The 15831-nt window shown below is 42.5% G+C and overlaps 2 protein-coding genes across 17 annotated transcripts in view; both read left to right on the plus strand.

Moving 5' to 3' along the window:
* Window positions 1-9589, plus strand: part of ZNF841 (zinc finger protein 841) — a 38229-nt gene extending 28640 nt beyond the window's left edge. For 6 of the 13 annotated variants that reach the window (XM_078358847.1, XM_078358846.1, XM_054249174.2 and 3 more), the window contains 2 exons: window positions 45-176; window positions 6419-9589. In XM_078358847.1, coding sequence (XP_078214973.1) covers window positions 45-176; window positions 6419-8916 — 2630 coding nt within the window. In that variant the 3' untranslated portion in view covers window positions 8917-9589. 13 annotated transcript variants of the gene reach the window in all.
* A 5058-nt stretch (window positions 9590-14647) lies between these two features.
* ZNF432 (zinc finger protein 432) overlaps window positions 14648-15831 on the plus strand; it is a 24710-nt gene continuing 23526 nt past the window's right edge. For 3 of the 4 annotated variants that reach the window (XM_054249283.2, XM_035283617.3, XM_035283616.3), the window contains exon 1: window positions 14648-14794. The gene's annotated coding sequence lies outside the window, so the exon portion shown is untranslated. Of the gene's footprint in view, window positions 14875-15831 lie in introns of all 4 variants that reach the window. The other variant, XM_078361213.1, reaches the window with a different exon arrangement.

A 15831-nucleotide genomic window follows, 5' to 3' on the forward strand; every position in this document is an offset into this window, starting at 1 on the left:
GATTCTGGAAAAACCATGGGACATCTTCTTTCTTTTTTTATAAGCAGGACTCTGTCTTCCTGACCTGGATATTATCTCCATGTTGGAGCAGGGAAAAGAGCCCTGGACTGTCGTGAGCCAAGTGAAAATAACAAGGAACCCTAATTGCGGGGAATGCATGAAAGGTGTGATCACAGGTAAGAGCTCAGATGGGCGCGATGGAAGCAGCACCATGAAATTGTTTGTGTAAAACTGCAAGTGGGAGAGTTCTGTAAGGAAACAGATTTGATTTTCTGTGAGCTCTGAAAATGTTCTTCTTTCCTGTTATCACTTTGCTCCCCAGACATGTAAGTTGACCCTTTTTCACTCTCCAGTGGTGCTGCTGCTCAGACAGCAAAGGACAAGACCATTACGATGGATCACAGTGTCATCTGTCTTCTGTGACCTCTGATGCTTTGACTCTGTGGCATGGGAAGGACCTTTTCAAAGGAGTCTCTTTCCTGTGTGGCCTCTCCTCCTGTTCTTGATTCCATCTGATGCTCAGTTCTCTGATTCATGTACATTAGTGCTGAGGGCTTCATAGTCCTGATACCTGGAGCTTTTCTGGTTCCACCCCATTTCCTATACATGAAAGTGCTGGTCCAGAGACGGGGAAACGTTGGTTACCCTTTCTTTGAAGCTGGGATCCTGAAACTGCATGGGACTGTCTTCAGCTCTGTCTGCCTGTTCAGGTCCCTCAGCCATTGGTTCAGTTCTTTGAACAATATTCTTGGGTTTGTGACAGGGGAGTCAGTTGGGTCTCCTGAGATTGTTACATAGAAAAACTGTAAAGACAGGTCACACAAAGGTCCTCTCTTTATTCTTAATCCTACACAGGGAGCGTATCTCTGTCTTCAGACTCAAGCTGGGATCTGTGGACAGAGCAGAGTATCATTTTGAGATCCCTCCTAATACAACTCCTGTGTTTTTCTCTGTCTTATTTATGCCTTGGCTCTTCCTAATTTTATATTCTCTTTTATGTTTGTGTGAATTTTTGCCTCTGAGACTTGGTTTGGGTGAACAGATTTCTAGGGTCTGACATTTTATCCTTTTTTCTGCTATGATAACCCATCTTGGGGTTATGAATATCCTGTGGACTATCTCCTGGAGTGGGCTGACTGGGTAAGAGAAAATTCTTGAAGGAGAACACTTTGAGTGATAAGTTTTAACGTCATCTTGCTATGTACAGTAGGGACTGTTAAAGCCAGAGTTGAATGGTCAGCATGTATCGTGATACTCAGAGAGCGTCGCAAGAGCCTGGTTTTTGAGAACTGTCACAAAAGTGTCTCTCAAGGGTGCTGTGGCAGTGTTGGTCTCATATACTAATGGTCCTCATTTTTGAGGTAGCGGTGAATGGTGTAGGAATTTCTCCCAGGGAGAGAACACTGTCCAAGTTCACAGCTTCATGTCTGCAGGGCGGTTGCCTGAACCACTGCTCACGCCACACTTTTCTTCCCCAGTATTTCTGTTTACAGTGAGTATGACTTTGATCTTATTGAGGAAGCTAATGAAGTTCAATGAGGCTTATATTTTTTAAGTCCACAAAATTTGTTTTAAGCAAACATTGCTTTCATCTTGTACGTTTTCATGTATAAGTGTACTTTGTTTTTATTTATTTAATGATCAGTTCCATATGTTTGAGGATACTCAGTTTTCTGTGGTTTATGTTTCTATGTGCGGTAGTGTTATGTTGGGGGGTGCATAGTATTTTATGTATTTCACTAGATTTCCTTCTTTAGTACAGATGGTATAGCGCAACAGCAGTTTCCCTAAAACTTACACAAACAACATGATATTGTGTTAAGACCGTTTCAGTTCATTCCTTTTGCTTCTGTTTCACCTGACTTAGTTCCTGTTAAACTATTACAGTTTTAAATTGGAAAGTTTTAATATCTCCAACATCATTTTTTAATTGTTACTATCTCCATTGTGGAAATACCATCGAACAGATTGATCATTCTTTGTTATATAAGATATACTACTTTTCTGTGGTACATTTGAGTTTCCTAAATGTAACTTGCTGGGTTCTGTTTAAATTGCACCATTTTTTCCTTTCTTGGAACAATTGCTCTATTATAATAACTATTGGCCTGTCTACATTCATGTCCATCATGTTATACTAAATCATTATTTAAAATATGTTTTACAGTTAGCCCATTTCTTGCACTCGAAGGATTTCTCTACTCTTTATAAAACCGTTACGTGTTTTCATGATGGTCAAGCAATGAGGAATAAATTCTCTTAAAAAACTTGTATTGGGGTCAGGCGCCGTGGCTCACGCGTAATCCCAGCACTTTGGGAGGCCGAGGCGGGTGGATCACGAGGTCAAGAGAGCAAGACCATCCTGGTCAACATGGTGAAACCCTGTCTCTACTAAAAATACAAAAATTAGCTGGGCATGGTGGCGCGTACCTGTAATCCCAGCTACTCAGGAGGCTGAGGCAGGAGAATTGCCAGAACCCAGGAGGTGGAGGTTGCAGTGAGCCGAGATCGTGCCATTGCACTCCAGCCTGGGTAACAAGAGTGAAACTCCGTTTTAAAGAAAAACTTGTATTGGGCCAGGAGTGGTGACTCATGCCTGTAATCCCAGCACTTTGGGAGGCTGAGATGGGCAGATCATTTTGAAGTCTGAGGTCAGGAGTTTGAGACCAGCCTGACCAACATGGTGAATCCCTGTTTCTACTAAAAATACAAAAAAAATTAGCCTGGTGTGGTGGCACATGCATGTAATCTCAGCTACTTGGGAGGTTGAGGCAAGAGAATTGCTTGAACCCAGGAGGCCAAGGTTGCAGTGAGCCAAGATTGCGCCATGGTACTTCAGCCTAGGCAACAGAACAGGACTCTGTCTCTTAAAAAAAAGAAAAAAAATTGTTTATTTTGTCCAGAAAAGTTTTTGCTAGACTTTCTTCTAGGATTTTTGTAGCTTGAGGTCTTACCTGTAAGTCTTTATTCATCTTGAATTAATCTTTGTATATGATGAGAGACAGGACTCCAGTCTCATTCTTCTGTATATGGCTAGTCAGTTTTTCTGGCACCTTTTATTGAATAGAATGTCTTTTCCCAATTGTTTTTGTAGTTCCTTATATTTCTTCTGTCTGATTGTCCTATTTTTAAGTAAAGATGGGCCATTGAATTCTCTTATTATTCCTGTGGAAGTATTCCGCTTTTTAGTTATGTTAATTTTGCTTTGCATTTTAAGGATCTCTAATATTAGGCACATATTATATGCGCCTAGTGAATTACCCCTTTAATCATTATATAATGCCCTTCTTTGTCTCTTGTACCAGTTTTGATATAAAGTCTCTTTCAACTGATACCATCTTAGCCTCCATTCTGTTACCATTTATAGGTGATATCTTTTTTCATCCCTTCAGTTCAGCCTATGTGTGTCCTTTGAATTAAAATGAGTCTTTTCTGGATAGCGTATAGCTGAAGCAAGTTTTAAAAATTCACTTTGGGAGGCCGAGGCAGGTGGATCACGAGGTCAAGAGATCGAGACCATCCTGGTCAACATGGTGAAACCCCGTCTCTACTAAAAATACAAAAAATTAGCTGGGCATGGTGATGCGTGCCTGTAATCCCAGCTACTCGGGAGGCTGAGGCAGGAGAATTGCCTGAACCCAGGAGGCGGAGGTTGCAGTGAGCTGAGATCCCGCCATTGCACTCCAGCCTGGGTAACAAGAGCGAAACTCTGTCTCAAAAAAAAAAAAATTCACTCAGTCAGTCTCTGTCTTCTGATTATGGAGTATAAACCACTTACATTTGATATAATTACTGATAGAAAAGGACTTACCATTTTGTTAAGTGTTTTCTGTATCTCTTTTAGATTTTTGTTGTTCTTTCTCTTACTGCCTTTGTTTTTATTAGTTGATTTTTTTTTTTTTCCCAAAGTAGTTTTACTTCCACTGTGTGTGTCTTCTATACATTCTTTGTGGTTACCGTTGCAATTACAGAAAACACGTTAGCTTTATAACATCCTATTTTAAACTAATAACAGCTTAACTTCAGTTACATACAAAAATGACTTTTTCATAGATCTGCTTCCGTGTTGTGTTTTGACATCCCAGATTACGTTCATCGTATATATATGCTGTGTCTCTATTAACGTATATTTAAGCCTTGACAAGAGTCTCCTGCTTTCTTTGTTTTCTCAAACAGATCTTCACCTACTGTGCTAGGGATCCTCATTCTGCATCACATATCTCCTTAACATTTTTGTACTGTCAGTAAGGTTTTAAGGTATCTTTATGTGTGTATACAAAATGAATTCATCCATCTCCTCTTCATGGCTGTTTTCTGTTTTTTCTTCAGGATTGAAATATAAGGCCGGGTGCGGTGGCTCAAGCCTGTAATCCCAGCACTTTGGGAGGCCGAGGCGGGTGGATCACGAGGTCAAGAGATCGAGACCATCCTGGTCAACATGGTGAAACCCCGTCTCTACTAAAAACACAAAACATTAGCTGGGCATGGTGGCGCGTGCCTGTAATCCCAGCTACTCAGGAGGCTGAGGCAGGAGAATTGTCTGAACCCAGGAGGCGGAGGTTGCGGTGAGCCGAGATCGCGCCATTGCACTCCAGCCTGGGTAACGAGAGTGAAATCTCAAAAAATAATAATAATAATAATAGTAAAAGCGGAAGCTTTTGCATGTCTCCTCTAATTGCATTCCCGAAGTTCTGTGCACCATCCTGACCTAATTGCCCCCCAAAGACCACACTACCGAATACCATGTGATTGAGAATTGGGTACTTAAGGCAGGAATTGTGGTAGACATAAGTCTTTATATTGGAGCCGTCTACATTGTATCTGTAAGTTTTCATTTTGCAGTTCGTTCCAAACGGTGTTGTCTTTTATCTCAGTTCATACGTTTTCCAAGTACAATCTCTGTATCATATATATTTTGTGGCCAGTGAACTAGATAATTAAAGACAATGAATAGGACTGGGCACAGTGGCTCACACCTGTAATCCCAACACTTTGGGAGGCAGAGGTGGGCAGATCGCTTGAGATCAGGAGTTCCAGACCAGCCTGGGCAACATAGCAAAACCTCGTCTTTACCAAAACTGCAAAAAAAAAAAATAGCCGGGCATGATGGTGCACATCTGTGGTCCCAGCTCTCAGGAGGCTGAGGTAGGGGATCACTTGAGCCTGTGTGTTGGCAGCTGCAGTGAGGTGAGATTATACCACTGCACTCTTCAGCCTGGATGACAGAGTGAGACTCCATCTCAAAAAATAGCAAAAAAATAGACAGTGAATACCTAGGGAGTTGCTCTATTGTTGGCTCCATAATTGTAGGCCTGAAATCATAACTGGGAATTCTGATTTCTTTTCCCAAGTTTTATTCTTTTTTTTTTTTTTTTTTGACAGTCTCTCTCTGTTGCCCAGGCTGAAGTGCACTGTCATGATCTCGGCTCACTGCAACCTCACCATCCTGGGTTTATGTGATTCTCATACTTCAGCCTCCTGAATAGTTGGGATTACAGGTGTGCACCATCACACCTGGCTAATTTTTTATATTTTTAGTAGAGATGAGGTTTCTCCTTATTGGCTTGGATAGTCTCAAACTCTTGGCCTCAAATGATCTGTCCACCTTGGCCTCTCAAAATGCTGGGATTACAGGTCTGAGCCACCAATTTTTATTCTTTATTATGTTATATATTTACCTTTCTCTCATTCGAAGTGCTAACCATTTCTGACACTGCTTAGCTTCTGAGATCAGACAAGATCAGATGCATTCACAGTGGTATGGCCATAGACAAATTTACCTTTCTTTTATCTTTCAAACTCAGTGATCTCAACATATTTTCCAGTTACCATATGCTGCCTCTGGAATGTAAGTTCTTGCTTATTATTAATGGAGAATTGTTTAGAATTTCATACTAAATATTTATATTTTGTGGTTGTTCATTATTTACCTGCTGGTTTTATCACAGGTTATTAGAATGTTTTATTTGTTAATTTATATTGTGATTATTAATTAGTTGAACTTGTGAGTATTTACCATTACAGCATATCTTGCTGTGATTTGGCATTTATTTGTATGATATAAATACATGTAACTTTTTTACTCTTCTGAGAGAGCCATAAGTTTACTGCCAATTGGTGTGTCATTTAGGGTCAGTGGTTGTAAAATACTTGTTTTGGTGCTCAAATGTTTGCACAACATGAATCTTTTGGTCGTACGATGTTCGAAACTAGGCTTTCCTAAAACTGGTATGAATTACATGTAGTTACCCTTTCTTAACTATAGAATTCTATTCATTTTGTGTTTCTAAAAATAGAAGATGATGGTGGAAAAGTTTCAACTTGCTAGTATAAACATTATGTTTAGTGTAGTGTGTTTTCGGTATAAAATGTTTACCGAGTAGTTATTTTAAAACCCCATGTGCATTACATTTTGCAGGTATCTCTCCTAAATGTGTGATCAAGGAATTACCACCAATACACAACAGTAACACAAGAGAAACATTCCAAATGGTCATGTTGGAAGGACATGAAAGCGGTGACATTGAAAATTTTTACTTCAGGGAAATCCAGAAAAATCTACAGGACCTTGACTTTCAACGGAAAGATGGTGAAGTAAATTATAAAGAAGTGCCAATGACCAGTAAAAACAACCTTACTGGTAAAAGACTTCAGCATAGTCAAGGGGATGTAGAAAACAAGCGTATGGAAAATCAGCTTCTATTAAGCTTTCAGTCACATCTGGCTGAAGTGCAGAACTTTCAGACTGCAGGGAACATGTATGACTCTGATCAAATGGAGAGGACAGTTAATAATGGTTTCTTAGTGTCACCACTTCAAAGGATTTTTCCTAGTGTCCAAACCAACATTTCTAGAAAATATGGGAATGATTTTTTGCAACTTTCATTACCTGCACAAGACGAGAAAACACATATTAGGGGAAAACCTTGCATAGGTAATGAGTGTGGCAAAGCCTTTAGAGTGTCTTCAAGTCTTATTAATCATCAGATTACTACAGAGAAATCTTCCAGATGCAGTGAGTCTGGCAAAGGCTTTAATCGGGGCTCACTACTAACTGTACATCAGGTAGTCCATTCAGAAGGGAAACCGTATCAATGTGATGTGTGTGGCAAGATCTTCAGACAAAATTCAGATCTTGTAAATCACCGGAGAAGTCACACCGGAGACAAACCCTACATATGTAATCAATGTGGCAAGTCCTTTAGTAAAAGTTCCCACCTTGCAGTTCATCAGAGAATTCATACAGGAGAGAAACCTTATAAATGTAATCAATGTGGGAAGTGCTTTAGTCAAAGTTCCTCTCTTGCAACTCATCAGACAGTTCATAGTGGAGACAAACCCTACAAATGTAATGAGTGTGGCAAAACCTTTAAACGGAACTCAAGCCTCACTACACATCATGTAATCCATGCAGAAAAGAAACCATATACATGTGACGTATGTGGCAAGGTCTTTTATCAAAGTTCACAACTTGCGAGGCACCAGATAATTCATACTGGAGAGACCCCTTACAAATGCAATGAATGTGGCAAGGTCTTCTTTCAACGTTCGCGTCTTGCCGGGCATCGGAGAGTTCATACCGGAGAGAAACCTTACAAATGCGATGAGTGTGGCAAGGTCTTCAGTCAGCATTCACATCTTGCAGTGCATCAAAGAATTCATACTGGAGAGAAACCTTACAAATGTAATGAATGTGGCAAAGCCTTTAATTGGGGCTCATTACTCACTATACATCAGAGAATCCATACAGGAGAGAAACCTTACAAATGTAATGTGTGTGGCAAGGTCTTTAATTATGGTGGATACCTTTCAGTTCATATGAGATGTCATACTGGAGAGAAACCTCTCCGTTGTAATAAATGTGGCATGGTCTTCACTTACTATTCATGCCTAGCACGTCATCAGAGAATGCACACTGGAGAGAAACCTTACAAATGTAATGTGTGTGGCAAGGTCTTCATTGACAGTGGAAACCTTTCAATTCATAGGCGAAGTCATACTGGAGAGAAGCCCTTCCAGTGTAATGAGTGTGGCAAGGTCTTCAGTTACTACTCATGCCTAGCACGTCATCGGAAAATTCATTCTGGAGAGAAACCTTACAAATGTAATGATTGTGGCAAAGCCTATACTCAGCGTTCAAGCCTCACTAAACATCTGGTAATTCATACTGGAGAGAAACCTTACCATTGTAATGAGTTTGGTGAGGCTTTTATCCAAAGCTCAAAACTTGCACGATACCACAGAAATCCTGCTGGGGAGAAACCACACAGATGTGGTGAATGTGGCAGAAGTTTCAGTCATAAAACAAGTCTGGTATACCATCAGAGAAGACATACCGGAGAGATGCCGTACAAATGTGTTGAATGCGGGAAAGTCTTTAATTCCACTACCACCCTGGCGAGGCATCGGAGAATTCACACTGGAGAGAAACCTTACAAATGTAATGAATGTGGCAAAGTCTTCCGTTATCGCTCAGGCCTAGCACGCCATTGGAGTATTCACACTGGAGAGAAACCTTACAAATGCGATGAGTGTGGCAAAGCCTTTAGAGTGCGCTCAATTCTGCTTAATCATCAGATGATGCATACTGGAGAGAAGCCTTATAAATGTAACGAATGTGGTAAAGCTTTTATCGAAAGGTCAAACTTGGTGTACCATCAGAGGAATCACACTGGAGAGAAGCCATACAAATGTATTGAATGTGGCAAGGCCTTTGGGCGGCGGTCTTGCCTCACTAAACACCAACGACTTCATTCTGGTGACAAACCTTATAAATGTAATGAGTGTAGCAAATCTTACATTAGTCGCTCAGGCCTCACTAAACATCAGATAAAACATACTGGAGAGAACCTTACAACTGAACTGAATGTGGAAAGACCTTTAGACATTGCCCTAACTTCTGGGATCACCAAATAATTTATACTTACTGATAAAGCTTGTATATTTGGCCCTTCCCTCTGAAATCCCTACCCTTAATCTCCAGTATTGGAGGAGCCTGGTGGGAGGTGCCTGGCTCATGGGGTGGGTTTCTCCAGAAGGGTTTGGTGCCATCCCCTTAGAGCTGTCCTTGTGATAGTGAGTTCTCATGAGGTCTGGATGTTGAAAAGTGGCCAGGCGCCATGGCTCATGCCTGTAATCCCAGCACTTTAGGAGGCCAAGGTGGGTGGATCACTTGAGGTCAGGAGTTCGAGAGAGAGCAGCCTGGCCAACATTGTGAAATCCTTATCTCTGCCAAAAATTACACAAAATTAGCAGGACTTTGTGGCGGGCACTTGTAGTACCAGCTACTCGAGAGGCTGAGTCAGGAGAATCACCTGAACCCTCAAGGCTGCAGGTTGCAGTGAGCCGAGATTGCGCCAGTGCACTCCAGCCTGGGTGACAGAGTGAGACTTTGCTTTACACACACACACACAAGAATGGCACCTTCCTTGTTTGTTCCGCTTCTGGCCATGTGACATGCCCACTCCCCCTTCACCTTCCACCATCATTTTAACCTTCCTGAGGCTTCCCCAGAGAGTAAGCAGATGCCAGCACCATGTTTCTGTAAAGCCTGCAAAATTGTGAGCCAATTAAACCTCTTTATACATTACCCAGCCTCAGGTATTTCTTTCTAGCAATGCAATTATGAGTTGACACATTTACACGTGCAGTGAATATAGCTAAGTTTTAAGCAACTGTTCATGAGGCATAAGAATATAAATCCTGGAGGGACATCACAGAAGTGTAATGTGTGTGGTAAGAATAAGGTCAAAACTTGCGAATCTCTGAGTAACTTGAAGTGCAGATATGCTTTACAAATGAAACGAGTGGCAAAAGCTGTACCAGAGTTCAGTCACTACTTGACATTAGAGTTTATACTGGAAAGAAATCCTTTAAATGTATGTGCTAGAGGCTTCCCCAGGCATCTGAACTCACTAGACATCAGAATATCCATCTTTGACAGGAACCACATGAATGGAATGTGTGTGCTGAGGCTTCTTACCTGAACATCAAAACAAACATCAGTATTCATACAGGACCACAGCCTTACAAATGTAACAAATGTGGTAAGCCTTTTTAAAAAACATCAAATGGCCACGTGTGGTGGCTTACACCTGAGCACTTTGGGAGGCCCAGGCGGGTGGATCACCAGAGTTGAGGAGTTTGAGACCAGCCTGGCCAACATGGCGAGACCCCATCTCTACTAAAAAGACAAAAATTAGCCAGACATTCCAGCTACTTGGGAGGCTGAGGCAGGAGAATTGCTTGAACCCAGGAGGTGGAGGTTGCAGTGAGCTCAGACTGTGCTGTTGTACTCCACCTGGGTGACAAGATCAAGACTGCCTCAAAAAAATGAAAAATCAAATGTTCATGTTTTTGGAATTTGAGATAATTTATCTCAAATATAAAGAGAGAAAAGCCAAATGAGTGTGCTTAACATGGAAGGACATTTAATCAGTAGTGTGTCTTCAGGCTTTACCAAATCACTCATACTGGAGAGAAACCTTGGAAACGTAATCAATATGATGAAATTTTAAGCCATTTCTCAACAGATTCCATATTAGGTAAATCATGCTCCAAATTCTAAGTCTGCTTCTCCATCCAGGATGGACGTGGAGTGGTAAATACTGTAACTACAAGACAGAATGTGTTAAAACCCCCGGTTGTACGTCCATCAAAGGAGCAGGAGCATGTGTGGAAATGGCCAATTCAGTTTATATAACAATTATATTTACTTTGACGTTTCTTTTTCTTTTTTTTTTTTGAGACGGAGTTTCGCTCTTGTTATCCAGGCTGGAGTGCAATGGCACGATCTCGGCTCACCGCAACCTCTGCCTCCTGGGTTCAAGCAATTCACCTGCCTCAGCCTCCCGAGTAGCTGGGACTACAGGCGCGCACCACCATGCTCAGCTAATTTTTTGTATTTTTAGTAGAGACGGGGTTTCACCATGTTGACCAGGATGGTCTCGATCTCTTGACCTCGTGATCCACCCGCCTCGGCCTCCCAAAGTGCTGGGATTACAGGCGTGAGCTTTGGCGTTTGCCCGGCTACTTTGACGTTTCTTAAAAAGGCTGCTTGACTATTTGTGACCTTCATCCTAAAGTATGAAGTCTGTTGCCTTTCCTGCACATCTTTCATTATGGTCTCTGGGAATAAATCAGTAAGATGAGGGGGCCTACTTCATTAGGTGTGGCTTCATATCCGTGTTTTCTGGAAGATCAAGGCCACTGTACTGTGTGAGTTAAGCTGCATGGGGTATGGTGGAGAACAATGTAAATTTACAATGTAAGTCACTGAGCTTGTGTTCAGTCAGGGTGTCCTTTGACAAATAGACTGTTACTTTGGGATATGGGAAACAGGTGCCTGATAACTGACCGAGAAACAGTAGGAAGGACATTGATAGATTCAGATTCAGGATTTTCATGGAAGGTGAGTGATAGGTTGCTAGAGACGATTGTATGAGAGAAACAAGCAGGATCATGGTGGTCGTCTCTTGAATGATAGCTGTTATATGTCAAGGATTAATCAGAATGTAATCTTTTTGGAAATAGAAGAGAGCAGTTATCAGGAGAGTTTAATCAAAAGAACCAGAATAGCATGTTCATAAGTGGGATTCACAGTTAACTGTTTATATTTTACTGCTGTTATATTCAGAATGTATCAGAAGTCTCATGTTTTAATTAATAAAATACTATCATTTTTGTTCATAACTCAGTCATGTTCCTTTTGCCAAAGCAGTTTCATTCCACCTTAGTAAGGAACTAGCAGACACTGCACCATTATGCTTTCATGGTTGAAATAATGTGTAACAGTTTTGTTTTGTTTTTACGGTAGAATCAACAACAGATTTTTGCAAATACAGGAGTCCCCCTTACCCATGGGATACCTTCCAAGACTCCCCTGGTGGATGCCTGAAACTCTACAGTACTGAGGCATGTATATACAGTTCCAGTAAAGTTTTGCCATGTGACAGCGAAGCTAGCACTAATCTCTTTATTCAGCCTTTCATATGCAGATTTTTTTTGTTTTGATCACGTCAAAGGAGATTTCAATGCTGTCGTGCAGATTTCTTACGATAAATCTCAGCAGCTTCAGCATAGGATTTTCTTATACAGCAAGAACTTCCAGCTAAAGGAGGTACTTACAGCTTTCTTGCTTTTTCTTCTTTTTCTTTCCCCTCTCTTCCTTACTTCCTTTCCTCCCTCTCCTCCCCTCTCTCTTTTCTATTCTTTTTTTAAGGGGGTTTTGCCATGTCACCCAGGCTGGGGTGCAGTGGTTATCCACAGGTGAGATCTCTGTACTACAGCCTCAGTAAGCAGCCTTCCTGCCTCAGCCTCCTGAGTAATTAGGATTACAGATGTGCAGCACCATGCCTAGCTAATTGATTTTTAAGTTTACATTAAAGATGGGGGTTTGCCATGTTACCCAAGCTGGGCTCAAACTCTTGGCCTCAATAAATCCTTCTACCTCAGACTCCTAAGTAGCTGAGACTACAGTTGCATGCCATTGTGCGTGGCTTACACCTTTTCTGTCACATCCAAGTTGCAAGCATCACTACTTTTGTGCTTTGGGACCATAAAGTAAAATGAGTTACTTGAATACAAGCACTGCAATACTGTTAATCGGCTGAGGTGACTAACAGATGGGTAGCATATTTAGTGTGTATGCACTATATAAAGGGATGATTTATTTCCTGGGTGGAACAATGAGGTTTTATCACATTTATGAGAACAGTGCACAATTTAAAACACGAATTATTTATTTATTGAGGCGGAGTTTCACTCTTGTTACCCAGGCTGGAGTGCAATGGTGCGATCTCGGCTCACCACAACTTCCGCCTCCTGGGTTCAAGCAATTCTCCCGCCTCAGCCTCCTGAGTAGCTGGCATTACAGGCACGTGACACCATGCCCAGCTAATTTTTTGTATTTTGAGTAGAGACGGGGTTTCACCTTGTTGACCAGGATGGTCTCGATCTGTTGACCTCGTGATCCACCCGCCTCAGCCTCCCGAAGTGCTGGGATTACAGGCTTGAGCCACCGTGCCCAGCCAAACATGAATTATTTATTATGGTAATATACCATTTAATGTTTTTGGACCACAGCTGCCGTGTGTAATTGAAACCATGGAAAGTGAAACGGTAGATAAGGCGGGATGACTGTACCAGTGTGTTGGTGGAGGGGGAGCCAGCTGGTTCCTGTGCTGTAAGGTTGTGATTCTGAAATAGCAGCTTTGCAAAAAAGAAAAAAACTTCAGTTTATCAACTCACCAGTATTCACAACGACAGTGCACGCTTGGTGAGCTCAGAATATTTCTGAAAACCTTTGTTCCCATTGCCAATTCCTGGAAACAATATGGGTTTCTAAAGATCATCACCACAAATACATTCTGAAGTGTTTTCTAATTCAATTTTCAATTTTGATTATTTTTTATTTCTAATTATATTTTCTAATTCAATTGTTTCTAAAATATATTTTTAGAGCAATTTTAGGTTCCCAGCAAAATTTAGTAGTACAGAGATTTTCTGTATAGCTCCTTCTCCGTTATCAACATTCCCCACCAAAGTGGGAGTTACATTATCGCCCAACATCCAGTTTGTATTCACAAATGTTCATTGTGTGGATTTAGACAAGTATTATACAGTGGCATGTACCCACCATCACAGTAACATAAGGAGGACTTTCACTACCCTAAAAATCCTCTGTGCTCCATCTACATTTGTATTCTTTTCACTTCTGTCACTTGTTGCTTCACGTTTTGTAGCTGGTTTTAAGTGCATACAAACAAGATTCTCAAACCATCCCTGTAAATTGACATTTTTATAATGTAAACTCCCTGTCGCTCAGGCTGGAGTACATACACTATGATAAAAAGAGTGCATACAGTATGTTTCTACAAATCTACAGTGACAGGGCAGCTCGACGACTGCCCAGAGTGCGTGTTTCGTAGTCGCAGCAGGGTAAAAGGCCTAATTGGGATGAGGCTGGAAAGACGGTCACCAGGTCGACTTTTCCAGCTCATTTTGTGATTGCTGCATCCCTCATACCACCTCACGTTCCCAGAGCTGCTCGTTCTGAAGACATTTCCATGGGCCAGTTCCACCGCAAACTTCCCAGAAAGCGTTAGTTCTGCTGTACGGACACCGAACTTCCCTTAAGATGGCCGCGCCCACGGTGCTCCGGCCTAACGGCGCGGTTACTTGTAATGCATCGTTCTTTTTTGAGTCCCGCTTGCTTCATTTTTTATGCGGCTTCTAAAACGCTTTGCATTTAGAACAGTGATTGAGGTGCCAGAAGTGACTTAAATTTTCCACTGAGCTGAGGCGTCACAGTCGTCATGACCGCTAAGAACGGATGCCGCTCCTTTGTGTAACGGGCCTTTGAGAAGTTTGCGCCGTTCCCTGTCCCCTTCAATGACAAGACCAACTTATTCTGTTTCCTGTCCGTTCAGGGTACTTTACCCCCACGCCATTTCTGCCTGTGTGAACTCAAGCCTCTAATAATCTCTCCATTTTTTGCCAGGTGTCTGGAAATCGGACAGTTTTAGAGGCCTCTGCCCACCGCGTTTCGCGGATGCTGTGCCTTCTGTACGTCATGTACTCAAAGATGGCCGCCCCCAGAGCAGCGAAGCGAAGGCGGTGCTGGCGAGTCTCTTCCTGAGGAAAAACCGGAAGCCCGCATTCCGCTTTCCCGGGAAACGCTGTGGATCCTCTCTGGAGGTTTATGCGGGAGGGAGCTGGGCTAGGGGCCCAGAAGTGGAAGAAGTTTAGGGAAGTTCAGCCTTTAAGAAGTCGCGGCGATTCCAAGGACAGTCAGGTCAGTCTGTACGTCAGGCCGTGGAAACGCTGTGGGAGGGAGCGTTCTGAGGCTGTTGATGGTGGCGCTAGACCGTGGAGGTAGCGCGGGGTTGGGGGTTGGGGTTGGGGGGGCAGGTGTCTTCTTTGGAGGGGCTCTGGTGTCTGTGATGGGGTATCTTGGGTGTCCCTCATGGAGGCTCTGGGTGGTCAGTGATTAAAGGCCTGAGTAGATCAACGACCGATAGTCCTGAGGTCAGGAATTGGGGTATTCGCGAGTCACTCCCTTGTGGGGCTCAGTGACTGAGAACTGATGGGTGGCTGTCGTCAATGAATGTGACGTCTGTTTCACATTCTGGATTAATGGGAGGCTCAGTGATCGAGGAATCATTAAGGGAAGCCAGTGTACGAGTGTATCTACTCCGGGTTTTCCTATTAATCTGGCGGAGTCTTTTGTGTAGAGACAAGTGAAAGCTGAAGTCTTCACAGGAGTCCGGGCTGGTGTGTGTGTGTGTGTGTGTGTGTGTGTGTGTAGCTCAAACGTTGGCTGCTGGAACAGACTTGATGAACGTTAACATTTCCTAAAGAGTCCTTGCTGAGTGTGTGTGTGTGTGTGTGTGTGTGTGTCTCGAACTTTGGCTGCTGCAACAGAGTTGAACATTAACATTTCCTAAGGAGTCCTGGCTGGTGTGTGTGTGTGTGTGTGTGTGTGTGTTTCTCAGACTTTGGCTGCTGCAACAGAGTTGAACATTAACATTTCCTAAGGAGTCCTGGCTGGTGTGTGTGTGTGTGTGTGTGTGTGTGTGTCAGACTTTGGCTGCTGCAACAGAGTTGAACATTAACATTTCCTAAGGAGTCCTGGCTGGTGTGTGTGTGTGTGTGTGTGTGTCTCAGACTTTGGCTGCTGCAACAGAGTTGAACATTAACATTTCCTAAGGAGTCCTGGCTGGTGTGTGTGTGTGTGTGTGTGTGTCTCAGACTTTGGCTGCTGTAACAGAGTTGAACATTAACATTTCCTAAGGAGTCCTGGCTGGTGTGTGTGTGTGTGTGTGTGTGTGT

This window comes from Callithrix jacchus, chromosome 22, assembly GCF_049354715.1.
Source record: "Callithrix jacchus isolate 240 chromosome 22, calJac240_pri, whole genome shotgun sequence".
Classification (NCBI taxonomy): Eukaryota; Metazoa; Chordata; class Mammalia; order Primates; family Cebidae; genus Callithrix; species Callithrix jacchus.